The 24894-nt window shown below is 35.0% G+C and overlaps 7 protein-coding genes across 11 annotated transcripts; 4 read left to right on the top strand and 3 right to left on the bottom strand.

Moving 5' to 3' along the window:
• Window positions 1-1544: 1544 nt before the first annotated feature.
• Window positions 1545-3187, top strand: LOC107908883 (putative ribosome biogenesis protein slx9-like). Of its 4 annotated transcripts, none has more exons than XM_041089194.1 (5): window positions 1545-1706; window positions 1817-1875; window positions 1977-2026; window positions 2603-2721; window positions 2828-3187. In XM_041089194.1, the coding sequence occupies exons 1-5, from the start codon at window positions 1687-1689 to the stop codon at window positions 3030-3032; spliced, it is 453 nt and encodes a 150-aa protein (XP_040945128.1). In that variant the 5' UTR covers window positions 1545-1686; the 3' UTR covers window positions 3033-3187. The 4 variants fall into 4 exon arrangements, with proteins under 4 accessions (XP_040945128.1, XP_016691658.2, XP_016691657.2 ...); XM_016836169.2 differs by having other exon boundaries at window positions 2600-2721; XM_016836168.2 differs by having other exon boundaries at window positions 1546-1706; window positions 2603-2733.
• A 59-nt stretch (window positions 3188-3246) lies between these two features.
• LOC107908884 (stress enhanced protein 1, chloroplastic) lies at window positions 3247-4221 on the bottom strand. The gene is made up of 4 exons (XM_016836170.2): window positions 4035-4221; window positions 3850-3954; window positions 3574-3758; window positions 3247-3482 (listed from the first exon to the last, which is right to left on the bottom strand). Exons 1-4 carry the CDS (start codon window positions 4078-4080, stop codon window positions 3375-3377), a joined length of 444 nt encoding a protein of 147 aa, XP_016691659.1. The 5' UTR covers window positions 4081-4221; the 3' UTR covers window positions 3247-3374.
• Window positions 4222-4904: 683 nt separating this feature from the next.
• On the top strand, window positions 4905-8821 carry LOC107908881 (sodium/proton antiporter 1). Its single transcript, XM_016836166.2, has 10 exons — window positions 4905-5333; window positions 5937-6113; window positions 6221-6349; window positions 6709-6885; window positions 7058-7164; window positions 7280-7400; window positions 7489-7550; window positions 7660-7962; window positions 8141-8435; window positions 8517-8821. The coding sequence occupies exons 1-10, from the start codon at window positions 5103-5105 to the stop codon at window positions 8634-8636; spliced, it is 1722 nt and encodes a 573-aa protein (XP_016691655.1). The 5' UTR covers window positions 4905-5102; the 3' UTR covers window positions 8637-8821.
• Window positions 8822-9510: 689 nt separating this feature from the next.
• On the top strand, window positions 9511-11924 carry LOC107908879 (protein TIC 21, chloroplastic). Its single transcript, XM_016836163.2, has 4 exons — window positions 9511-9987; window positions 10354-10611; window positions 11206-11409; window positions 11655-11924. The coding sequence occupies exons 1-4, from the start codon at window positions 9688-9690 to the stop codon at window positions 11766-11768; spliced, it is 876 nt and encodes a 291-aa protein (XP_016691652.2). The 5' UTR covers window positions 9511-9687; the 3' UTR covers window positions 11769-11924.
• On the bottom strand, window positions 11789-13307 carry LOC107908880 (reticulon-like protein B11). Of its 2 annotated transcripts, none has more exons than XM_041089193.1 (5): window positions 13058-13307; window positions 12688-12868; window positions 12405-12546; window positions 12299-12332; window positions 11789-12170 (listed from the first exon to the last, which is right to left on the bottom strand). In XM_041089193.1, the coding sequence occupies exons 1-5, from the start codon at window positions 13113-13115 to the stop codon at window positions 11998-12000; spliced, it is 588 nt and encodes a 195-aa protein (XP_040945127.1). In that variant the 5' UTR covers window positions 13116-13307; the 3' UTR covers window positions 11789-11997. The 2 variants fall into 2 exon arrangements, with proteins under 2 accessions (XP_040945127.1, XP_040945126.1); XM_041089192.1 differs by having other exon boundaries at window positions 12263-12332; window positions 13058-13298.
• Window positions 13308-14796: 1489 nt separating this feature from the next.
• Window positions 14797-16230, bottom strand: LOC107908878 (PRKR-interacting protein 1). The gene is made up of 2 exons (XM_016836161.2): window positions 15878-16230; window positions 14797-15377 (listed from the first exon to the last, which is right to left on the bottom strand). The coding sequence occupies exons 1-2, from the start codon at window positions 16118-16120 to the stop codon at window positions 15102-15104; spliced, it is 519 nt and encodes a 172-aa protein (XP_016691650.1). The 5' UTR covers window positions 16121-16230; the 3' UTR covers window positions 14797-15101.
• Window positions 16231-22412: 6182 nt separating this feature from the next.
• On the top strand, window positions 22413-23520 carry LOC107908876 (transcription factor MYB73). The gene has a single exon (XM_016836159.2). It carries the CDS (start codon window positions 22523-22525, stop codon window positions 23231-23233), a length of 711 nt encoding a protein of 236 aa, XP_016691648.1. The 5' UTR covers window positions 22413-22522; the 3' UTR covers window positions 23234-23520.
• The last annotated feature ends 1374 nt before the right edge of the window (window positions 23521-24894 follow it).

Below are 24894 nucleotides of genomic sequence, written 5' to 3'. Positions count from 1 at the left end.
CAAGTAATAAAAAAATTAATAACGTAAAAGTACTATAAAGGCTCCTGTATTAGGAGTCAAATTGCATTTTATTCTCTCTACTAAAAATAAACAAATTAGTATCTGTACGTTAGATCAAATAACATGTTGGTCTTTTTTGTTAAAAATTTTATCCATTTGTACTTTTAAAAACTGGTGTGGCTGATAGAATAACCAGACAATAACGCGTGACGTGCTACATGTACCTCATGCTGATGTACAAGAACCAATTTTTAATAGTAGGAATGAATGAATTTTTTAATAGAAGGATCAATTTGCTCTTTGATCTAACATATAAGGACTAATTTGCCCATTTTTTGAATAGACGAGCCAAATTATAATTCGACTCCTAATACAAGAGCCTTCATGGTCTCTTTCATAGAATTTCTGAAATTAATCTTTTATATAATATCTTAAAATTATTTTTACCTCATTAAAAAAATAAAATTAATTATAAATTAAATAAAAATAAAACTTGATTTGTTTAGACTCCACTCTTTAAACTTTCTTTTCTAACAATCTCATTATAGGTTCTAATTATATCTACTTTTTTTGAGCACAATGCCTAAAACTACTCATAATCCATTTTCAACTTATAAATAGGAGGATAATGTGCTTTAGCGCACTCGAACTCACGTCCTTTTACATTAACAACAATATCAATATCAATCAAATTAAGATTCAATAGACAAGTCCGCTATTTAAACTTATATTCTAAAAAACAATATTAATTTGTGTTCATAATGTGGTGTGACATAACACAAACAATGTAAGAACCGGATGGGTGTACGGGCCATGCCAGTGACCTAACTATGCTTGTTTTGGTTACGGATGGTAACAAATGCAGTAAAAAGGCTATTGAATGAACTTACCCTTGGAACATGGTGAAGAAGTGCAGTAAACTCCATTCTGCTTGGTTAAATTTACAGAAGAATTTTCTTTTTTCTTTTTTCACTTATGATTGATGTGTCCTTTGCTGTCTTTACTGTAATAAATTTGCAGAAACATCATTTAGGTCAGTTTCACAGTCTTTTAGTAGTTCATTGCCAACTATTTCTCAATTAGTTAATATGTCAAAATCCTTATTGACCCACAACACTACAAAAATAGAGATTTTTAATCTAAGGTTTATTTATTTATTTAATTTTTATGATTGGTAGGATTAGTTTTGATGAAAATAAAAATAACGGTGAATCGAGAATTGAAAGTACATTAACTCGATATTAGAAATGTTCATAGGTCGAGTAACTCGTTCGATGTTAGATCGGATTTGAGCTTAAGTTTTTTAATCTCAACTTATTTTACCGTTTAAACATAATAAAAAGTATAAATATATTAATATTTATATAGTATTAAAATAAATGTTAGTAAACACTTTTAAAATTAAAAATCAAGGAAAAAGAAAGTTAAAAGCCCACACATTTTACCCAATCAAAGTTTTGTGCAGATTAATGGCCCATAAGCAGTAAAAACCCTAATTTTTCCTGGGCATGTCAAGAAGGCCTGAACCCTCTAAACAAAGCTAAAATAAATGGGTTTCGTTGCAGGCTGAGCGTTTTTCGTTTTGAGTTACTTCTCTACTTCAGGTTGTGCTTCAATAATAAAAATCCTAAAAACCCTAACTTGGGTTCGTTCCTTCAAAGTTGAAACCTCTGAATTTATTCAAACATGGGGAAACCAAGCTCCAGGTGGGTGTTTTGTTTTGATTTTTTTTTCAGTGTAAATTTACTTTCTTGATTAATGTTAGAAACTTGGGTTTCTGCAATTTTTTATGAATTTCGTGTAATTTTTTTGGCAGACCAGATTCTTCTTCTAAAGCAGATAAAAAGTTCGATAAGAAGGTCCAGTTCTATGCCAGTGAGTTCAAAGTTCAAACTCAGAAATTAACTTTTAGTTAAATTTTTCTGTGATGTTTTAAAGTTTCAATAACTATTTGTTTTATATATATATGTGTGCAGAGGTTAGAGATACTGTTGCTTCATTGACTGCCAAGAAGGACATTACAAAGGTGATAAGAATCTTCTTTACTTGAAAAACACTTTAAATTTAATGATTTATGTTACCATTATCGATTGATATGCAAATATATATGTATTCTTATTTTGGGTTTAGGGTTCAATGCTGGAATTTTATGGCAAATTCTTTTGATGCCATGATTTTTCCATTTTTGCCTATATCTGTGTCTATTTATGTCAATTATGTTATATGTAATTCAGGATTTCGGATATATAACTTATCCGATATGGCTCGTTTCTTTACTGATATCCGTGATTATCAACTTCATTACCATTCGGAAATAGAATCTTACCATATAGATGATTGTATGAATGTATGATTGGGATGTAAGATTACTAACAGTTGGTTTTGATAATCAGTAGTAGAATAATCAATTCTTTGTTATTGTAAGTTACTCGAAAAATTAGACATTGAAAGACCAGATAAAGAATATTTCAGAATTCTAACGAGATTTGTACGGTACCGCTGCATGTCTGTTGGAGCAACTGCTAAATGTGGATTTGGGGTGGGGTTTGGTTGGTCAAATAATACGAAGATTTTTGCTAATGAGCTTGTTTATGATCAGAAGAAGAAGTTTCGAAGTCGACAGAAGAAACTGAAAGCATATGACCTCTCTGCTCTCTCGGAGTTTCTCCCTGAGTTGAAAGCTCCTAGAGCCAATGATTTCAAGCTCAACTGCAAATCTAGGCAACAATTAATGTGCATCCGTTGGTTTTGTGATTCTATCTTTTGTTATAATGTTCAGTTATCTCTCGTAATAACTAACTGATTTTAGTGAATGAATTCTTATCAGATTGAAAGAGGGAAAACAATTGAGTGCAGTTCTCGAGCATCCTGCTTTCCAAGCCGATCCACTAGCTGCCATTCATCAACACTTACAGAACACACAACCTGTTTTAGACGAGAAACCGAAGAAAAAGAAGAACCAGAATGGTGGGAGGAAGAAAAAGAGTAAAAAGTCGAAGGCTTTGTCCAGACAACAATCCATGGATATCTGAGCACATTGACTTTCTGAATTGAAAGCTTTTTAAACCCTTTGAACCCTTCATGAGATATAATGTGTAGTTCACCATTCCCCTTTTTTGTTAACAATGCCATCTCGTCTCTTTATTGATCGAAATATCGAAATGCAAAATGAAAATTTTGGTTAAAACCATTTCATTGCAACTTTGTATCTATATTCTATCTTTATGTTTATGGCTGAAACAGTGCTGAAAATGAAAGGCATTCATTCAAAAGTTGAATTTCTTATACAATGTTAAGCTTATCCTATTGATGACAAAGACAATTGAAGAACATTCAATGAACCAAAAAAGAACACAGCATTAAACATATAAATCTTAAGAACTTTTAGAAGCTGATTGAAAGATGAAAATAGCTGTCAAAACACCAACCAACGCAGTCACTACTAAGGCCACTGTAGGCAAAGGTGTTGTAAGGCCAAAATTCTGCAAAGGACCAAATTGAAAAAAAAACATGTTTTAACATAAAAACACATAAACCAGAAACAAAAATGGGCACAATGGGGGTAGTGGGTACCTCCAAGAGTCCTTTGCCAGTGGATATTTCAACAGTAATGGCTACTGCAAAACCAACCATAGCAAGCCTGCCAAGCCATACATCCAAACTGTTGCTGCTACCCCCCTTGGTGCTTTGCTCACATTTAATGGTAAATGTTGTTGCTTTACATATAGGTTTCCTTTGGTTAAATGATTCCCTTATCACTACAAAAAAAAATATATATACATAAAATGGTTCATTTGTAACGAAAGGAAAGAAAAGGGTATAACATTAAGCAGAACAGGATTCGCTTACAGAGAGGGGAACCAGTGGCAAAAATGGAACCAGTTCCTGAAAAACTGGAAATGGGTACACGAGAAAATTTGTGGGTTGTTGTTGGAGAGATGATAGGGGATACATCTGCAAAGAAAATTGTAATGAAATGGGTTATTAAAATAAACCAAAAATATGAAAGAGACGAAGAATTTGAGAGACAGTACCATGCACGGTAAGAGAAAGGGAAGCTGAGACTTGAGCTAAGGCCATGTTTGCAGGTAGCTCTGAATTTGATTTTGGTTGTTCTGAGGAGAGAGGCGGCCGGCCTTTCTAATCTAATCTTTTCTGGACATTACGCTAGTTGGCAGAGGACCAGACATATTTGAGACATGGAAGCTAACCACGTGTCTTGTCTTTATATCTTAATAATTGTTACTTTCTAAAATTTTACGTAAGGGTTAATTTACTAAAAGTCCTCAAACTATGAATCAGATTTTAAATTGGTTCATAAACTTAAAAGCATTTTAATTGAATACTACTGGTAGTTTAAGTGTTAAATTTTAGAGTATATTTAAAATAAGCGGATTTTGGATAAAAGTATTATGGAGGACTCTATATTAGGATTTGAATAGTATTATGGTCCTACTCATAAAATGGGTAAATTAATCCCTATATATTAGATTAAAGAGCAAATTAGTTCTTATGTTAAAAATTTCATCTATTTTTACCATTAGAATTAGCCCATGTACGTTATCACGAGGTAATAGTGCCATGAATTAGGCTGATTTCACTTGTGTACTTAGCATATGCATGAATGACTTGGATATGATGTATTGAGAAAATAATCTCTTAAATTTTAACAATATTGTTTGTTTTCTTAACATGCTAAATACACACATTCTTACAATTTAATCCAAACTAGCGTATAAAGTCTAAATTGTTGGCTAAATTGACGAAAAGACATGATAGATACAATACAAATACTTTAAGGAAACAATCCGAAAGTTTTGAAGTGTAGGGACCAATATAGAATATGAGCAATAGTTTGGTGATGTTTAGTGGTATTAACCCTTTAGATTCCTTTACAAAATCCCAAGCAGAAAAGAAGTTCTACTCTTTTGCAATTTGCACTCTCATCACCACTGCTTCCACACTCACGTGAGACTGAGACCTTGCAAGTGGCAATAGCAGTGCCCATATTACCATCGTCCCAGATGACTTGTTCCTTGTGAGTGAAAGGCACTCTCTTTCAACCTCCAACTACTTTCCTTTTAAAAAAATCCGGGCTTTTAATGGCTGCCTTATCAATTGGGACTCATTTTTCACCCTCATGTCGTTTCAAGAACCGATCTTTGCACGCGCCTTCTGTCTACTCCTTGCCTAGCTTTGGAACTTCCCTTTATAGAATCAGAGCCCCAAGGTTGCTTAGCAATGGTGTTATTGCTAGAGCTGAGGATAAGGCCAGGGGCTCTTCTTCTCCAAGTCAACGACAAGTTCAACCCAACAATGAAGAGCAGATTAAGGTTTTTGTTCTTTCTATCCCTATTTCTTTAATAAAAATTCGTTTTTTGAGTACCCATTTTCTTGTTTTCTTAATTTATGGATTTGGGTGAGAGCCTTTTTGCTTTGATTTTGTTTGTTTTGTCATGTTTAGTTAAGGGTACCTATTTGCCTGTTCTTTTAGTTCATTGAGTTTAAGATTTTATCTTGGTAGTGTATGTTTAAGTTTGAATTAAGACAGTAAACGAGGAGCTCGTAGAATTTGATGTAGTTTTCAAGCGATTACTATTATAAATTACCTTCTGCGGATGTTTAGAAATAAGATTGATTTGCCAACGAGGCCTTGGCACAGTTGGCAAAGGCGGAGGCTCCGTGTCTTCATTACCTATGTTCTAGATGCACTATGTGCAATCATACGCGTGGGTCTCCTATGTGTGGGTTTTAGTCAGTCAGTTAGTTCTAATCTGGATTGTTTTACTTCTTAGCCTGTTTGTGCTGTAATTGTTTGATTCCATACTTTGCTCCAGTTCTTAGCCCGTTTGTGCTGTAATAGATTTCTACACTTTGTGATTGCTTGGACATGTACTTGTATTTGTATTTTGATTGTTCGTGTAAACTTTCAACAGGGGCTGTCCTCAGAATCTGGAACATGTGATCCTTTATGTTCGGTTGATGAAACTAGCTCGCTGGAGTTTGAAGATGCTTACCAGCCAAAGACTGATTTATTGAAAACTATTGCGGTTTTCACAGCTGCTTTAACGGGGACTCTGGCAATTAACCTAACATGGGTTACTGACCACCAGGTTTATCTTTAGTTTCTTGTGTATTCCTGTCTTTGGGTGATGTTTTTCGTATTATTGGATTATGCACTGAAGTCCCTTTCTTGATTTTATTTGACTTCATAATGCAGGATATTGCTATGGCATTGCTTTTTGGAATAGGATATGCTGGCATTATATTTGAGGAGTCTCTAGCCTTTAATAAAAGTGGTGTAGGATTGTTGATGGCTGTGAGTTTATGGGTAGTACGAAGCATTGGGGTAAGACCGATACTTCTAGTTGTGTTTATGAGCTACTTTCTATTAACATTCTCGTAAATTAGGATGAAAACACAAAAGGCAGTTGTGTATTAGATACTTCATTCAAGCACCGTGCTGGGTTTCTACCTGTTTAGGGTTTTGGGAGAGCTAAATTATGTGTTCATTTGTCTTGTTATTCTATATAAGGATTATGCAAATGATGACTATGACTATCTCTCTTAATTTATGGCATTCTACGGTAGTCTACATATGCCGATTCATCAGACATTTTTCTATTGTTTTCTTACTTATTTTCCAATTTTATCTATCTTTACTTGTTTGATAATGCTGGGGCTGTCACATTTTATTTTCGCTTTTAGGCTCCTTCAAGTGATATAGCTGTTTCAGAATTGACACATGCATCTGCAGAAGTCAGTGAAATAGTGTTTTTCTTGCTTGGTGCAATGACCATTGTTGAGATAGTTGATGCCCATCAAGGATTTAAGTTGGTTACTGACAACATAACCACTCGAAAGCCGCGAACTCTGATTTGGGTGGTGAGTTGATTTCTCCTCAAAACGGTCATATTGACTATCTTATCATTGATGGTTTGCATATGCATCTTATTGAAGGTTCAATCATATTTAGTCTTATGAAGAAATTTTGAAAGTGTGATATATTAGATGAGATTTTGTGTTAGCTGTCTCACCTGCACCTTGAAAATTTCAGGTTGGTTTCGTGACGTTTTTTCTTAGTTCTATCCTTGACAATCTGACATCTACAATAGTCATGGTTTCTTTGTTGAGGAAACTAGTACCTCCATCGGAATACCGCAAGTACGTTACACAATCGAGTCAACTCTTGGTATATTAGGATAGTACATTGAGAACCATTAGTAACACGTTGATTCAATTTTCTTAAAACCATTTATATGAATATATATTGCAATAGGCTTCTAGGAGCTGTTGTTGTGATAGCAGCAAATGCTGGTGGTGCTTGGACTCCTATTGGTGATGTTACTACTACCATGCTCTGGATACACGGTCAAATATCCACATTGCAGACTATGAAGGTTCTTTCATAATTCTCAAGGGTTCACCAATTTTTCGTTTTTACTGACTTTAGGTGGAGTTAATTAACTTTGATTTCGTTGCTAACAGGGTTTGATAATACCTTCACTTGTTTCTCTAACTGTTCCGTTGGCGCTTATGTCATTGACTAGGTATGTTCCTTGCATGGGCAAGACATGTTGGGAAAGTTCAGTTTTAAGAGGTTACCTTAAACTTCACAAAATACTGTTGAAATGATGCATGTTTTCTTTCCTCGTTCAGTGAAGTAAACGGGAAAGGACAAGATTCTCCCAATATTTTGGCATCTCAACAAATGGCTCCGAGAGGGCAACTTGTTTTCTGTGTTGGTATTGGTGCTTTGGTTTTTGTTCCAGTGTTCAAGGCTTTAACCGGTTTGCCTCCTTTTATGGGCATGTTGTTCGGACTTGGAGTTCTTTGGATTCTGACCGATGCTATTCATTACGGTGAATCCGAAAGGCAAAAACTGAAAGTTCCACAAGCTTTATCAAGGATCGATACTCAAGGAGCTCTTTTCTTCCTCGGAATCCTTTTGTCCGTGAGCTGGTAAATACAAGATAACAGTATCCCTGTCTGTTTGAGAGCATTAATTTTTGTCTTGTTTGACATTCAACAACTTCAAATCGAAGCTTCATTGCTTATATTTATCGTTACCTCATTTATATAATTAAGTTTTATATTCGATCTTTCTCTATTTGATATATCTGAGTTGTACTTTCTGCAGCCTAGAATCAGCTGGTCTTCTTCGGGAGTTGGCAAATTACCTTGATGCTCATATCCCTAGCGTTGAACTGATTGCAAGTGCAATAGGAGTTGTGTCAGCAATTATAGACAATGTCCCACTTGTCGCAGCAACAATGGGAATGTATGATCTCACTTCATTTCCCCAGGACTCCGAGTTCTGGCAACTTGTTGCATATTGTGCCGGTACTGGTGGATCCATGCTAGTTATCGGGTCTGCAGCCGGAGTTGCATACATGGGAATGGAAAAAATCGACTTCTTTTGGTATTTCCGAAAGGTAATTCCTCTCTCGGTTACATTCCCTTTTCAGAGAAATAAAAAGGGATCAATTTTTAGTAAAAGATTTGTTTTCTTGCAGGTGAGTGGTTTTGCTTTTGCCGGTTACGCTGCCGGTATTGCTGCTTATTTAGCGGTTAATAACCTTCACATTTCCTTACCCTCGACTTTAGCTCAAGTTCCTTTCCTTTCCGGTTCGTAAATTACAAAGATATACAACTATTTTTCATACCATTTGGATAAGTTTGGTGAAGACATGATCTTCCCTTGCTTACAATTCACGAAATTTTGAGGGAATAAAAGGTTCAAATAGTTATGAAATCTCATGTATTGTCCACAAACATTATGTAAAGACCATGAATTAAGTCATAGTGACGTGCATGTGAAGAGTGAATGTGTATCAATGGCTATGCCGAGCTTGAGAACGTGAATTTGAGTGCGGTTAAGAGCATTTTTCTCTCTATAGAACCCTGTTGTACTAAAGCAGGGCAGGTGCATTGACTGCAATTTCAACAGTTTACCCTTTTAAGGATCCAAACTTTAGCTTCAAGCTATTTCAGCGGACAACGTGAATTTGAGTGCGGTTAAGAGCATTTTTCTCTCTATAGAACCCTGTTGTACTAAAGCAGGGCAAGTGCATTGACTGCAATTTCAACAGTTTACCCTTTTAAGGAACCAAACTTTAGCTTCAAGCTATTTCAGTGGACATTCATTGCTGGAAAAACATACAAATGGAAACATTGGCCTATCCATTAAACAATTAGCTCACCAAGGTGTTTGAGTCACAATGATCCTCATTTATTTAACTTTGCTATGCAGTCTGAAAATACGATTGTTAAGTATCATAGAGGTCATTATATTTGGATTTAAATGGTTAACAAATTAGTTCTTATTATTAAAAATTAAAATTGGCGTGACTAACGGAATAATTAGACAATGACAAATGGCATGTGTGTATATCTCATTCTTAGTTTTTAATGACAAAAATAGATGAAGATTTTAATAGAAGTATCAATTTCTTTTTTTACCAATACTATCACAAATATATTAATAAAAATTAAATTAATACATGGTACAATATTTATGATGGTAAAACCTTAAATGGCAAAAAAAAAATTCAGCAGAATGATTCGACTTCTCCATGAACTTGGTATAAAACAAATGAAATTACAAATCCATTGGGCAAACCCGAACTGCTGCCACTTAACAACCGTCACCGTGCGCAAGCGGCCCCTGCACATCATCCTGTCATCATGCAAACGTTATTGGTACCGCCGGCAACTCGCTCCGGCATTTGTTTGGTGGCGGTGGGTCCCCTCCTTCCAACTCACCGTCGCCGACCAGCGATAACTTTTTCTTCTCCAAATTTTATCGCTTCACTTGAAACTCGGAAACCGAAGCCACTAATCTCCCCGTTCGCTTCCTGGAACCCCCTCAATGTTGAAAGATCTAAGCTTTTGTTGAGCAGAGTCTCTTCTTCTTCTTCTTCCTCCTCAGTTTCACCTGGTTCTACCTCCCCTAATGATGATTCTGACAAGGCAAAGCTCGCTCAGGTACTCCCCTCACTTCCCTTCTCTTAATATTAGATTTCCCCCATTTTAACTGATTCAAGAATTTTATTGGTTTTAGCTCAGGTTTCAACTTTATTGAATTGGGTTTCTGCTCTTTGTTTTAAGTTTTTCAAATTGTTCTGATAAATCTTGAAAAAAGAAAAGAATTGAACCTGTACCCACATTGTTCTTATAATCAGTAACATCAAAACCCAGAGAAAAGCTACAAACCCTAAACCCTAATACAATGCTGTGAGTTAATTTTGGATTGTTTAGTGGGGTTTAGGGTTTAATGGACTGTAAATGAAGGGTTTTTGTCTTTTTTCTAAATCCTGTTTGTTTTGAGGATTTTGAACTGAAATGGTGCAGGTAGCCAAGAGGTTAGAGACCACGTCAAGATACTTTAAACGATTGGGGGATTTAGGGTTTTGGGGGCAGCTAGTTTGCTCGGTGGTTGCGGCTGTGATACTTTCATTTTCAGTTGTGGTTACTGGGAAAATTACATCACCTGCTACGTTTTATGCTACTTTCGGTGGAATTGTAGCTGCATTCATATCGGTTTTTTGGTCATTCGGTTATATTCGACTTTCAGAGAAACTCAAAAGGACTGTTAATGATCCTTCAAAGGTATTGTGAATTGAACTAACAGTTTTGAAGTATCTGATGCATTACTTACAGTGATCCTTCAAAGTGCAGATCTCTTTTTGTTGTTTGTTAGTTACATTATTTAGGATGACTATCAAACAATAAACCGAAACAAATTGGATTATAGCATTCACTTAGACAGATCATTTTAAATTCCGGAGTACTGAGAGATGAGACATTTAAATAATTCTTGTGTTATTATTAATAGTTGAGTTACCTATAGATACTTTTAAGTTAATCATTTTAAACGAATATGATGCTTGATATAGTTGAGTGCAATCTGCACTTGGAAAGTTCATCAACTTATTTGGAAGAAAAGGGTGACATTCTTATATCGTTGGGAAGCTCTTTTTCCTAGTTTCTGTCGCCTTATTTTCTTCCTCGAATTAGAATTATAGACTTAGTGATCGATTTGAGCTCAGTCTAGATTAAGTCACCTATTATGTGTAGAATTCTTTTCGGGTTTGAAGGATTAGTTTATGATTAGGCATGTACCCAAGTTCAGGGCTTATTTGATCTTTTGACGCATCACGTCATTCAACATCCGCTACTAAAAAATTTCCCCTTGAGTTTCAGGCTCCTCCTCGTGCCAATGTTGTGAAAAGCTTGAAAAATGGTATCGTTCTGAATCTTTTGGGAATGGGTGCTGCTATTCTTGGCATGCAAGCAACAGTCGGTTTACTAGTCGCGAAGGCACTTACCTCCTCCACAACTCCTTATTACCAAGGAATTGCACCCGGCTCTAGTCCAGTTCTTGCCTTGGATGTATTCTTGGTGCAGGTACTTATATCTAATTCGAGCCTCATAATGGAATATCTATATAGCATTTAGCTGAATGAGATCCATGCTTGTAAAATCGAGATTTAGAAAGCTGCCTGAGGTCACCTGCTAGCAATTTGTTTTAAATTTAGAGGTGTCTTTATATACGTCACATTGCAGTCATATATTGATATTCATGGTGGTGCAACTGCAGTAACCTTGGTTATCGCATGGCCTTACCCTTACATATCTCTTTGCTTGTGCAGGCATCGGCAAACACTATCCTTTCACACTTTCTGGGGCTGGTGTTCTCGCTGGAACTGTTACGCTCGGTGACATTGCCTAATACAGAGAGTATTCCAATTCCCAAGCTTGCATAAATTCTGCCTTTCATGGTAAATGTAGAATAGTTGAACGTGATTTTACTGCTGATAACTGTTTTACAAGCCACCCTTGGCATTTTTTTAATAAATACATGTATTAATACAACACTGAATTACTGAGTTTCTGATAAAATATAAACAGGGTTTCCTCCACCATTAGTAAATCTGTCCAAAACCCAATGAACATGTAAATTATAACCACAAATGTATAAAACAAGCCTGCAAATCAAGAATGTAGGGGGTATCCACCGTTTGAGGGCAAAGGAAGCTTCCTCAATACCACTTCATCGATTTTCCTGTATTGTGTTTGAATGAATCTGCGTGTCACACAAAGCTTCTCGTCGATGAAGTGCTGGTACTTATCGTATACCACCGGAACTGATAGACTAAGAATAACTCCTACATAAACATCTCTACCAAAATCAGCATATGCGAAGAAGTAAAATGAATCCTCACCATTATTGAAACGAACAGGCTCTTGTAAAGCTCACCAATATAGACCAGAGTGAGGAATTCGAAGAGACTACCTATGTACGAAACTAACCACAAGCTGACGGCAACCTGTAATACTCCGGCGTGTCGTCAAAGGTTCAACAAAAACATGTACGAATAGAAAGGCAAAAGACTTTGGACCTTAAGAAAAAACTTCAAATCTCTTGCAATTGCAATGTTATGTGCAATGGATAATGTATGGTTGATCCATTGGTGTAACACATCAGTAATAATCACAACAGTGTTCTCAGAAATCTCTAAATTAGGAAGGGGTGGCAAAGACCTGCATTAGATACGAGGACATGATATACGAAGATTCTCTAAATACATGAAAAATATATAAAAAAAAAACTAATTATACTCGTATATGTATCTGGCACTTGTATTTGAGTTCAAGCAAGATAGTAATAAAACTGGGGGAAACCTGTTGAGAAGAGAAGCAGATTTGGCCCAGAAGAAGAGAATAGCGACAAGGAGCGACAATACGTTGGCCATGAAAGACAAGAAATTATAACCAGCTCTTTCAAAAAGGTACCACACCATGGTTGACGAGGTGAGCATCACAACACCGCTACACCATTCTCTCCACAGCAGCACATCGGCAACTACCAACAACAGTGTATAAACAATCAAATCATGCCAACCCCATAACATATATTCGTGGAAATAATGGTGGGATCGGTAATGGAAGTGAAATTGATTTATCCGGAAATCAAATGAAGACACTGCTACATACATGTATGAATATATATAGAGGTGTTAAAAGAGAAGAAGAGAAAGGGGGGGGGGAAGACCTGTGCCACCTCCAAGAGCTTGATGAACCGATACGCGAGTAGGGTTGGAATCTGCCATGGGGGGGAGGGGGAGATGGCTGTTCTCGTTTTCTTCTGCTATTGATTTTTTTTTTTCTGGAGAGGAAGGAAAAGGAGGGAGAAAATGAAATTACCAAACGGAAACAGAAATGGCACCAACTTTGAAACGGAAAGAAAGTGAACACTGAGCAGCACGACATGTGCTAGTTAAAATGGTATTTAATTAGCAGGGCGGAGTCAATATCGTTTTGAATTTAAGTAGTCTTTTATTCAAATATTTTTTAGTTCTAATTAGATGAATCAAAGTTGTTGGCTTATTATTTGTTCAACCATGGCTTGCCGCCGTCATAATATTCAACATCATGATTTAAATCATGCAGAGCACTAATACAATGGTTTGACCGCTCGATCATGTAGAGCACGTAGTCATCAAACTATTAAAAATGGTTTGGTTTGGTTTCTTCCGTTCCGTGTCATTAAACAGGTCTACTACTACTCATTTACAGGAGCAACAGAAGTCATGTCAGGCTTGTACTGGCATGTCTAGAAAGCTAGGAATGAGTTCGTCTTCAATAGCATGAAGGGCGATTCGATCACAAATGGCTTGCAACTTCTCACGCTTATGTGAGTTTTAAGGAAGCGATGTTTGAGTCTTCGTCAAATCCACCTCATGCGCACGACCTTACTATGTGGCAATGCCCCCCTCCGAATGCCATAAAGATAAATTGTGATGCTTCCTTGGGGAGGATTGGCCGTCTGCCGAAATTGAACAGGGAGACTAATTGTTGGATTGAGCCTCTGGAAAGTGGTTGGATCAATCAAATCAGTTGAAGCCTTGGCACTCAAACAGGCTTGTTCATTTGCAAGAATGAAAAGGCTAGCATCGTGTGATCATTAAAACTAATTGTAAGGAGATCGTTGATTGCCTTTTCCTTTCTAATCCCCTTACCCTTAATGTACCATACCATTTCATCCAAAACTTTTTGGTGAGAATTGAACTTATTACAAGTTCGGTTAAGATGTAGATCAATCATTGGTAAAAGGATTATGGAGGCCCCTGCATTAAGTGTCAGAATATATTTTGCCTCCTTTACTCAAAAAATGAAAAATATCAAACTAATCTCTTCTGTTAAAAAAATTCATCCATTTCTATTGTTAAAAGTTAGGGTGATTAACAAAAAAGCCAAACAATTATACGAGACATGCCATGTATACCTCATGCTGATGTCCAAGGATCAATTTTTAACAATAGAAACGGATGAAATTTTTAACAAAAGAACCAATTTACTCTTTAATCTAAAGTACAAAGACTAATTTATTTATTTTTTGAGTAAAGGGGGCAAAATGCAATTTGACTACTAGAATAACGTCCTCTATGGTACTTTTACTATGAATCACAATAGCTTCTCAACAAATCCCACCAGAAATAGAGACAATTCATGTGAACAAGAAAATAACAAAACAAAAATGAAACCAGTAGCTAATGGCCGGTGCCAGGGTAGCATTGGTGACACCAAATAAGTCATCAACCACCCATTCCATGATTTGTCCCACAATAACTTATATGCCTCCTAGTCAACCAGGGTAGATTCAAGAGTAGCCAAAGATCAAACCAAACTAATGTCACCATTAAACTAGTACTATCTAAGCGACCCTTTATTTTGAAACAGAAATCTTCCTAGTTTTCATTGTTTCTCATGGTAGAACAGTAATTCAAGTGGTTAGTAAAATATATATCTTCTTGAACCAACATAACTTTGAAAGTACATAACAGGCATCACATGGCATAAATCAGAATAAGCAAAACTTTTGTTACAAAAATCAAATTAATATTTCGGAACCTTTTCTTTTGAAGTTACATTTACCTCCTGCCTCATTGCTTTGCTTGTCACAAATGTGCACACAAGGAAGACTGAGTTCAACACTCCAACTCGGTATAAATAACAACACAAGATCTGGTTCCTTCAAGTTGGAGCCAAGTTTGCAGGACCAAGGTCAGAGAATAGATATCAAAGTAAAAATTTGCTCATTCTACTGTTGCTTCGTCATGTTCAGAGTCAGCTTCATCATCTGAAGACTCTTCCTTCTTGTTCTCTCCTCCCTCAGCACTTGATTTCATCTTCTTCTCCTTTTTCCTTTGCTTCTTCTTTTGGCGTTTTAGGCGCTTCTTAGCCGTCCGTTCCTCGGCAGCTTTTAATCTTTCTTCCCTTCTCATGTTAAACTCGGCTATTTCCTTCCTTTTCTGGTAGTCAACATCCATTCTTGCAAGCCTGTCTTGCTCTTTGCGTCTCATTTGTCGATACTGAGGCAACAGACAGAACACTTTATAAGCAAATCTGGTAAGTCATCTAACAGACCAAAATTATCCAAACAATTATAAGCAATCAAAATTTTACAACATACACTTAGTACCACTAAGGAAAATGCATATACTTTATGGCACATAATCATATGCTGCAAGAATCTAAAAGAAACAAAGATAAGATTCCACTATAAACCTAGAACGAAGCTCCGGTCTGGTACTTTCAGAGCACTGTTTACTGCCTTGGGTGATTAATTTTTAAGCCAAATCAACAGTTCTAAAATTGAAATTCCTTTTCTGCCCTTTTTCATACAATCATAGACCCTAAAGATAACTAAAACAACGATTAACAATCTCCCAAACCGCACATGAAATATAAATTTGATCAGCCAATCTACTAGCAGAGCAAGCAACAATTAAGATTTCGTACTGAAGCCACAAATATAAGCAACAAATAAAAACTCAATAGAGAATAGAGAGCTAGGTTAACAAAAAAAAACCTGGTGGAAATCACCGGAGCCGGAACCGGCAGAACTTCCGGATGTATTGCTAACACGGACGGGGACATTCTCTATAATGCGGCGGAGCTTCACCTCTAAATCCTCTTCCTCCTCCTTGAATGCAGGCTTCTCGTACTCCACAATCGCCGTCGATGTAGTCGACGGAGGTCGCGGTGGGAGCCCCGATTTCGGCTCCACTACGGCCAACTGAGTGTCGCCGTCCTTTGGCCTTCCCGTCGACATTACGTGGAAAACCCTAATTATTTTGGGAATTTGGGATTTCTTCGCAGAATTGAGATTTCCTCGTCTTGTTTTGATTTACGACAGCGAATCGAGTTTTTGTTCTAAAACTAATAATAATATGTGGGCTGGGCTTAAAATAGACCTTTAATTATTTTGGGCTATTTGATGGATTGTTAAATATATAGACTGAAAACATAAAAAGCCCATCAAAATTTTAAGGTTAAGAAAATAAGAGTTAATTGCACCATACATCCCCAAACTATGACCCTCATTTCAAATAGATCCTCAAACTCTACAACATTCTAATTACATCCCTAAACTATCGATGTTATATTAATAAGGTCCTTCCGTTAATAAAATAGTTAATTTAACTATTAAATGAGACGTCGGGTCTTTTATGGTATAATTTAAAATGAAAACTTTAAAGAATAAAAATGAAGATTGTAAAAACTAGGTGTTGTAAAAAATTTGATTTTGAAGTTCTCGAAGCTTTTATAGAAATTGTCGTCCATTCTCTCCTTCTTTTTGGTTTTACTTTCTTAGTTTTAAATTTTAAAAGTTATGCGACAATGTTTTACTTTTCTTTAAAATTTTCAATTTAAATTATGTCATATGAAATTTTACGTGCCATTTAATGGCTAAATTAGCAAATGCAATAATGGAAGGATCTGACTGATATAACATGATAGTTTACGGATGCAATTAGAATCTTTTGAAGTTTGAGACCAATTTAGAACAAGGGTCATAGTTTGGGGATGTCTCATGCAGTTGGTCCCTATATAGTATATACTATGCTCATGTTTTCAATTTAGTCCCTCTATTCTTGTTTTTTTTTTTAAGTAAACAAAATTTCATTAATCAAAAGTCACTTACACAAGAGACATAGGTAAGAGATAAACTAACCCAAACCGATAGATTTACCCCATACACCACATCCTAGATCTCTCAATAGCAATCAAAACACAAGCATTGTTAGAAAAAAATATTCTGCTCAATGTGATTTGCATGTAATAAATTTCGTATAATAAAATACAGAAATTTAAGAATAAAAAAAATCCTACCTCCATTAATCACATGTTTTTCCATCAATTCTCCCAATATTATCTAGTTTTAGATATTAGAAGAATTTCTTTTGGTTTTTTTTTTCAATTAAAATAACTATAAATGAAAATATTTATTTTTACTGTTTTAGATACTAAACAAGGCATGGCCGATTGAGTCTTAACTCGGTTGACAATAGCATTCTTGTTAGTGCAGACATAGATTCGAACATGTTGAAACGCGTTTATCCTCCTATTTAAAGGTTTGAATGAGTTATAGGTAATTATAAATATTGCATCAATTTAGAAACTTTCAGATACTTTTTTTTTTGTATATGCTATCCATGAATATTGTTCTGTTATTGTTTGACTTAGTTTGATTGTAAAAGTATTGTGTTATTCAAGCTTGAATTATTTCGGGTTTTGGTCGTTAAGGTTTGTTATTCAAAAAATTTTCATGTCGAGTCATATTAAGTTCAAGTCATGTCAAAGTCCAACCACTTAGGGTTTAGGGCATTTTAAATTCGAATCACTTAATTTTCATTATTTTTTATAATCAAATTGTAATCCCATAAATTATGAAAATTTTCATAATCCCCACTATACTTGGCCGCAGACACATTAATAAAATAAACAAAGCTGAATCCTCAAGCATATCGATGAACGTTCCCTTTTGAGTTTAATTAATATAAATAACATGTGCAATACCTAGGAAAAGCAATTTTAATTTATATATGGACCGTTTAATTTAATTATTCAACCAATCTTACAAAGCATATAATATACACTCAACTAACCATAATAGGAAGCATCCTGGATCCTTCTTCATCACGTGTGCTAAATATCCTTTCTATTCTTATTTATTTCTCCCATATTCTTTATCATAAACCAAAATCCAACAAATTTAAAATATAAAATTGTTTTTTCCTTATTATAATAATTCATATATTTTTCGTTTTCTAATAACTATGTTTTCAGATAAAAATTTAAAAAAAAAATAAAACGGTATCAATCGAAGAGCAAAGAGAGAACTTTTAAACCTCGAGCCAGCAAGTTCACCATCCTGATTAAGATTTATAATAGACAAGAGTTCATGAATTGTAGCACTTACAGAACCAAAATCTTTTATAGTTTGTGGGTGCCCTCCATATAGAATCATATCCAACAGCGTCGGACTGAGGGGTAGGTAGTGGTCTTGTCCCCCTCATGAAGAATTGTCTATTAATCCCTTTATTTTTTAAAAGAATTTACAAATTAGTATAATGGTAAAATTATACTTTGAACTAAAAAATATTTTATTCATTTTTTACCCAAAGCAATTTTCTAGATATCCAAAATTCCAACCCTAATTTTGTCCTTGATTATATATGTAGAGTAAATTATTAAAATAGTCACTTTTGTTTCCTTCAAGTTATATTTTAGTCATTTATGGTTGAAATGTTACGTTTTAGTCACATACGTTAGCGTGTTGTAACGTTTTACTCATTGAGCTGTTAATTGTCGTTAACGGTGTAACGGTAAGCTGACGTGGCATGTTAAACCATCATTTCTAACAAAAAAATTAGGTTAAATTATACATTGGTCCCTATATATTTCCATTTTGAGCATTTTTTTCTTTTATGTTCTTTTAACTTTCCTTTTTTTTTTTCATTCTCTTCTGTCTCTCCCTCTATTTTCTTCCCTTCTTCATCTCTTTTAACGTAAAAGAAAAAAATTGCTCAAAACGAAAAAGATAATTTAACGTGCCACGTTAACTTATCGTTACACCGTTAACAACAATTAACGCTCAGTAACTAAAATGTTACAACACGAAAACGTAAGTGACTAAAATATAACCTGAGAGAAACAAGAGTGACTATTTTAATAGTTTAGAACGTATATATTAAGATTTTAGACAAGTGATGTAAAGGTTTATATAGGCTAATTATGGTGGGATGTGTCAGTGTAATTCTCATATACATGTGGCGTAAAATGGAGTCACATGTGCAGTGCCTATGGAGAAAAGCAATATCATCATTTAATTAATTAAAGAAACATTGTAAGTTGGCATAGGAAACATCCTCGATTATTCTCTATCTTGATTATGTTGTCTTTGAGAATCTAGATGTTTGATTATGACTGTTAATCGTTCAATATAAGATATTGTTTTTTAATATCTCTACTTGTTGGTAGTAGTGCTGCTTTTCAATTTCATCCTTTCTTTTTTTATTTTATTTTCTCCGCGATTTTGTGTTTTTTTAGTGACAGTACAACGCTTTTTAGCGACGACACTTTTACCGACAATTGAGTTCTATACGGGAAAAAGAGAGGCTCGTTTACCCTTTTTGTTCTTTTTTGAGTCAGAATGTTAACCATCCTCATTCTAGGGACGAAGCCAACAACTCATTATTTGGAAAGGGGGAAAATAGAATTTTAGAAGTTTGAGAGCTAAAGTTTAAAATTTTGTTTAAAAGGAACTAAAAGGGTTATTAAACCTGCCACTCTCTAGTTATACTTGAACTTCAAATCATTTTAATTACATCTGTAAACTATCGATGTTATATTAATTAGGTCATTCCGTCACTAAAATTGTTAATTTAACTGTTAAATGAATATTGTATAAATTTGAGTTTTGACGTTTTCGCAGATTTCGCTCTCTTTTATTTTAAGTTTCAATTTATTTTTTGCTTTTTCTTTTAAGGTAACATTTTTTTTTAAAATTGAATATGAGGATTATAGCTTTAGAGATATTTGTAACTCTATTATCAATATAGATTTTTTTTTGAATAGTGAATTGAGCCAAACCGGATTGACCCAAAGTTAAAAAATTAAACTCAAGTTTGACCCAAAACGAATGATAAGAATCGAGCGAATGATAAGCACCATCATTTGTCCATCACAACTTGTGAAGACAACAAAAATACCTACAAAATAAATCTGTAAACTGAAAAGAGAGAAAACATGTGTAGTCAATGAAAAAAAAAAGAAATAAAGGGTTAATGAGAGAGGAAAAAGGCAAGCGATAACCAGCTCGGAGGTTGGCATCGCTGCCAAGCAAAACAAAAGATAAGAATCGAGCGAATTGACCCAAAGTTAAAAAATTAAACCCAAACTTAACTCAAAACGAACTGAATTGAGCGAATTACCAGACCCATGAACACGTCTAACCCATTCTCATGATTTCTTTTTATGTTATTATTTATCTTTTCTTGCACTGGCACACAGCTATATTATTACTTGCAATATAACAAATTGAAAGCAATTACTACCATATCTATTTACATTTCATTTTAATTCGTATCTATCAACAATATTCAAGATTTAGGGTTAGTTTAGAAGTTTTCAAATTGGATTGTTCAAATTCCAAACATGGTATTAATTTTTAAGAAGATAACTCAAATTGAACAAATCAATTTTTATTTGTTAAAGTGATTAACATCAATGAATTGGTTTTTTCTCGGTAAAGTCTAAGAGAGTTTAAAAGTCTTAGGAGAGTTTAATTACGTGAGGTTTACATTACATAAAATTTTCAACCTTGTTTGCACAAATTTGACTCTTATAAACGTATCTAATTAGCCACGATTTTGATTACCATCGGACTATTGTAGTCGCTTATTTAAAAGGTCTTTGTAACCCTGATTTATACATGCCAATCAATAAAGATTTTTCTCCGACGGTGACAAGATATAGTCGCAGATGAATTTTAGTAAGAGTTTTTATGATAACTATGAAGAAAATTTGTATTCCTTTATTTTGGTTACCCAACTTTAAAAATTTTCGATTCAAGCAACCGTTACTATTTTGGTCGCCCATACTTACATATTCTATTAAATTGACCCTAATTTTGAATAACTCAATAAATTTATTCATTTATACTTACGAATTTTATCAGTTTGATCCTCAAACTTAGAAACGTTATTTTACCCTTTCAACTATAATCCCATCACATTTCCTCCCAGCCAGCGGTGCCTCCATGTCTGTCCCAATTCCCAAAATCAAAATGTAAAGTTACATAGGTATGTAGACCCCGAGATGTTAGTTCTTGCATTATTTCGGTTGTATCAACTTGTAATTAGAAATATTTTGATTTATCATTATATCATCTTTGAATATTTTCATTATTATTATTATTATTGGCCAGAACAACAAATTCATAAATTGAATGAAAAACATAAAACATCACCGCATCAACAAAGAAAAACACCATAGATTAAAATGTTGATATACTTTGTTTGTATGTGCTGAAAAGGTTTTTTTTTTTAATTTGATGTCAGCAATTTGACAGGAGTATTTAATAAAAAAATAAAAGGGTTGTTTTTTATGATAAAAATAAGGGATTAAATAATACCAAATTAATATATATATATTAATAGATTATTGAAAAGTGTGAGATTTTTTAATAATTTTTTTAAATTTTGAAATTTTAATCTTTACTTGATCATTATATCAATTAACTATAATATCGTAATTATTTTTAATATTATGTGATAATAATTAGTTGATATAGTGTTACATATAAGATAATACGATATAAAATTTTAGAAATAATAAAATTTAACAAATTTTGTTAGATTTGGACTAAAATGTAAAAATAGAAAATAAAAGAATTAAATCTATAAAATTTTAATATTACGTACATCGAACTGTTGGGATAAAATTTGGTGCTTTAGGTAAGGAGGGTCGGTGATGAACCCCTCGTGTCGGTGGCTTGAATGCCGTTAATCTCTTCTCCGATGGCAGGTTTACAGGCTGGAATTTTTGAAAGCTGTCAATCAATTTTCCCAGGCTTACTTTGGCTGTTTTTGTCCACATCAGCAATATTTTTTGCTTTTGCACAGCACCCAAAAACCTAACAAAACGACAAAATTTAATTTGTGAATTAAAAAAATCAAAATAAAAAATTGAAGTCCCACGTAATGGTTTCCAGCCTGGCTGAGTCAAACTTATCCTCTTCCAAAATTTCTCCTCAATTTCTCGCGATTTTCTCACTCCTTCGTTTCTTTCCATTTCAGTAACTTCCATAACTGTACGAGTCAAATCAGGAAACGACCGTGTTGAAATTACTAAACTAACCCCACAAGGATATATTCGGGATTATTCAAATTTCAATGTTGGCTTACGTGGCTACCTTGAAGGCTATCCAGCTGGTTGTGTATTCAACCGGTTACCGGTTAATACCGGTTTGCTTTAACGCTTATTACCTGTATTTGTTAACCGGCTCTATCAGTTACCCTAACGCATCGCCCTTTATAAACCCTTCTTGTTCCTCTTTTGCCTCTCACGAATACAATTCGAGAGCTTCTTCGATATTTTTTTTCTTCACCTCCATTGACAAACAAACTGAGATCTCTGTTTATATTTCGAAACTGTTAGTAACAAAGCAATGGATCAAGATATTGATCGTGTGAAGGGACCTTGGGGACCCGAGGAGGATGAGTCATTGCGTAAGCTGGTTCAGCTCCATGGTCCGAGAAACTGGTCGTTGATATCGAGGTCAATCCCCGGCCGATCGGGGAAATCATGCAGGCTGCGGTGGTGCAACCAGTTGTCTCCTGAAGTCGCGCACCGTCCTTTCACGGCGGAGGAAGATGAGATCATCATCAAAGCCCACGCCAAGTTCGGCAACAAGTGGGCCACCATAGCGAGACTCCTCAACGGTCGTACGGACAACGCGGTTAAGAACCATTGGAACTCGACGTTGAAGCGAAGACGATCGGCGGAAGATGGCGATTCGGTTCAGGAATCGGAGAGACGGTCCAGCAAGTTTCCGAGATCCGGAAGCATCAGCAACCCGGGAAGTCCTTCCGGCTCCGACGTCAGCGATTTGGGATTGAGCGTAGCCGAATCGACGCCGCACTCTCGCGTTTCGACCGCGCTTACCCTCGGACGTTCTTGGAGCGACGAGTTGGTCGAGTTGAACAACGATAACTCGTGTACGGATAAAGAGTCGGGCTCAGTAGCGGAAAAGCACGATAACGGGACGAAAACGGCGTCGTTGGGTACGGAACTATTGGCCGCAATGCAGGAGATGATTAGGAAAGAAGTGAGAGATTGCATGGCGGAGTTTGGTTTTCACAACCAATGCTGGGGTTAACGAGCGATTAATTTTAAAATTAGCGAAAACCATTAAAACATCGAATTAAAGAAAAAAACAACTACAGAATCAAACTCAAATCAACAGTACAATAATTTTGGAGGGAATGTACAGTCACAGACTAAACAAACAAACAAAAAAAAGAGAGAGGGAATTTTGATCAGTTTTGTCGTATTAATTATACAAAATTTTGTTGATTAAAAACTTTGGTTTTATTTTAATTTTCTCTGTTTGTTTTTGGTTTGTTTTTAGTGTAATTCTATATTTTGACAGCTAATATATATGTTTTCTCTGGTAATTATTGAATGTAGGACAGTTGGGTTTTTGGTTGGGATATGTTGGAAAACAATTGACTTATGGTTGGCTGCATGTATATGGTCATATAAAATTATAGTGAAATCTTGACCTACTGCCTTCTTAATTATTTCGTCTTGGATTTACTTTTAGGTAATCACTGTATTTGGATTTCTTTTTTTTTTCTCGATGACATAGTCAATCTTTGATGGAATTTCTATATGGTATGATATATATTGTTGATATTTACAACCAGCAAGGAGAGAAGATGGAAGAGGTATAGACTATATAGAGAGAAGGATTGTTTTGGATGCCCCTATTGATGAGGTAAAAGGTTTCTTGGGATGTCATGCTATTGACTTCATATGAAATGTAGTGATTTGATTTTGTAGTTGATGTAGGTGATGGTCGTCTTAATGTTATTAAGGAGTTTGAGGATTGGTGTTAAGTGTTGGCGGCGGAGAAAGGTTCGCATGATATTTAGGTTTCACTCGATAAAGTATTAAGGAGTTTTAGGATTGTTTTTAAGTGTTGACGGCTGAGGGAGGTGTGAATGATCTTTAGGTTTTACTTAATAGAGTATCAAGGAATATTTAGGTTTTACTTGATAGAGTGTTAAGGAGTTTTAGTATTGGTGTAAGTGTTGGCGGCGGAGGAAGGTGTGTATGATATTTAGGTTTTACTAGATAGAGTGTTAAAGAGTTTTAGGATTGGTGTTAAGTGTTGGCGGCGGAGAGAGGTGTGTATGATATTTAGGTTTTACTTGATAGAGTATTAAGGAGTTTTAGAATTGGTGTTAAGTGTTGGCGGCGGAGAGAGATGTGTATGATATTTAGGTTTTACTTGATAGAGTGTTAAGGAGTTTTAGAATTGGTGTTAAGTGTTGGCGGCGGAGGGAGGTGTGTATGATATTTAGGTTTTACTAGATAGAGTGTTAAAGAGTTTTAGGATTGGTGTTAAGTGTTGGCAGCGGAGAGAGAGGTGTATGATATTTAGGTTTTACTTGATAGAGTATTAAGGAGTTTTAGAATTGGTGTTAAGTGTTGGCGGTGGAGGGAGGTGTGTATGATATTTAGATTTTACTTGATAGAGTAAAAAGATTAAAAAAAATAAAGGAACAAAAAGAAAATTAAAAAATATAAATTTTCTTTTGAACATTAATCTCATTATACGTTCTTATTATATCTAAATTAAAGACATTGACTTACAAAATTACAAGGTTACGGTGCGGCCGAAGAAAATTTACGGGAACATTACAAAATGACACATGTCAAACCAAAATTATTGTGGGTCAAAGTCAAAGTTACCATTATGAAAATGATATCATATATGTGTCGTAATTATTTTTCTTTAATTAATAAATAATA

This window comes from Gossypium hirsutum, chromosome D02 (assembly GCF_007990345.1).
Source record: "Gossypium hirsutum isolate 1008001.06 chromosome D02, Gossypium_hirsutum_v2.1, whole genome shotgun sequence".
NCBI lineage: Eukaryota > Viridiplantae > Streptophyta > Magnoliopsida > Malvales > Malvaceae > Gossypium > Gossypium hirsutum.
The sequence above is the reverse complement of the archived record's forward strand: the minus strand, read 5'-3'. Positions and strand labels throughout refer to the sequence as shown.

What these genes read in the sequence shown, in the direction of transcription:
- LOC107908883 (XM_016836167.2), top strand. Translation starts at nt 1,687, where the DNA reads ATGGGGAAACCAAGCTCCAG. An exon ending in ATGGGGAAACCAAGCTCCAG is followed by an intron (nt 1,707 to 1,816) that starts GTGGGTGTTTTG and finishes TTTTTTTGGCAG; the next exon opens with ACCAGATTCTTCTTCTAAAG. An exon ending in GAAGGTCCAGTTCTATGCCA is followed by an intron (nt 1,876 to 1,976) that starts GTGAGTTCAAAG and finishes ATATGTGTGCAG; the next exon opens with AGGTTAGAGATACTGTTGCT.
- LOC107908884 (XM_016836170.2), bottom strand. Translation starts at nt 4,080, where the DNA reads ATGGCCTTAGCTCAAGTCTCAGCTTCCCTTTCTCTTACCGTGCATG. An exon ending in CCTTTCTCTTACCGTGCATG is followed by an intron (nt 3,955 to 4,034) that starts GTACTGTCTCTC and finishes TTTTCTTTGCAG; the next exon opens with ATGTATCCCCTATCATCTCT. An exon ending in CTGGCAAAGGACTCTTGGAG is followed by an intron (nt 3,483 to 3,573) that starts GTACCCACTACC and finishes GGTCCTTTGCAG; the next exon opens with AATTTTGGCCTTACAACACC.
- LOC107908881 (XM_016836166.2), top strand. Translation starts at nt 5,103, where the DNA reads ATGGCTGCCTTATCAATTGGGACTCATTTTTCACCCTCATGTCGTTTC. An exon ending in CATGGGTTACTGACCACCAG is followed by an intron (nt 6,114 to 6,220) that starts GTTTATCTTTAG and finishes TTCATAATGCAG; the next exon opens with GATATTGCTATGGCATTGCT. An exon ending in CCACATTGCAGACTATGAAG is followed by an intron (nt 7,401 to 7,488) that starts GTTCTTTCATAA and finishes CGTTGCTAACAG; the next exon opens with GGTTTGATAATACCTTCACT.
- LOC107908879 (XM_016836163.2), top strand. Translation starts at nt 9,688, where the DNA reads ATGCAAACGTTATTGGTACCGCCGGCAACTCGCTCCGGCATTTGTTTG. An exon ending in CTGTTAATGATCCTTCAAAG is followed by an intron (nt 10,612 to 11,205) that starts GTATTGTGAATT and finishes CTTGAGTTTCAG; the next exon opens with GCTCCTCCTCGTGCCAATGT. An exon ending in TGGATGTATTCTTGGTGCAG is followed by an intron (nt 11,410 to 11,654) that starts GTACTTATATCT and finishes TTGCTTGTGCAG; the next exon opens with GCATCGGCAAACACTATCCT.
- LOC107908880 (XM_041089192.1), bottom strand. Translation starts at nt 13,115, where the DNA reads ATGGCAGATTCCAACCCTACTCGCGTATCGGTTCATCAAGCTCTTGGA. An exon ending in TCTGCTTCTCTTCTCAACAG is followed by an intron (nt 12,547 to 12,687) that starts GTTTCCCCCAGT and finishes TATCTAATGCAG; the next exon opens with GTCTTTGCCACCCCTTCCTA. An exon ending in ATTTGAAGTTTTTTCTTAAG is followed by an intron (nt 12,333 to 12,404) that starts GTCCAAAGTCTT and finishes GGAGTATTACAG; the next exon opens with GTTGCCGTCAGCTTGTGGTT.
- LOC107908878 (XM_016836161.2), bottom strand. Translation starts at nt 16,120, where the DNA reads ATGTCGACGGGAAGGCCAAAGGACGGCGACACTCAGTTGGCCGTAGTG. An exon ending in GCTCCGGTGATTTCCACCAG is followed by an intron (nt 15,378 to 15,877) that starts GTTTTTTTTTGT and finishes CTGTTGCCTCAG; the next exon opens with TATCGACAAATGAGACGCAA.
- LOC107908876 (XM_016836159.2), top strand. Translation starts at nt 22,523, where the DNA reads ATGGATCAAGATATTGATCGTGTGAAGGGACCTTGGGGACCCGAGGAG.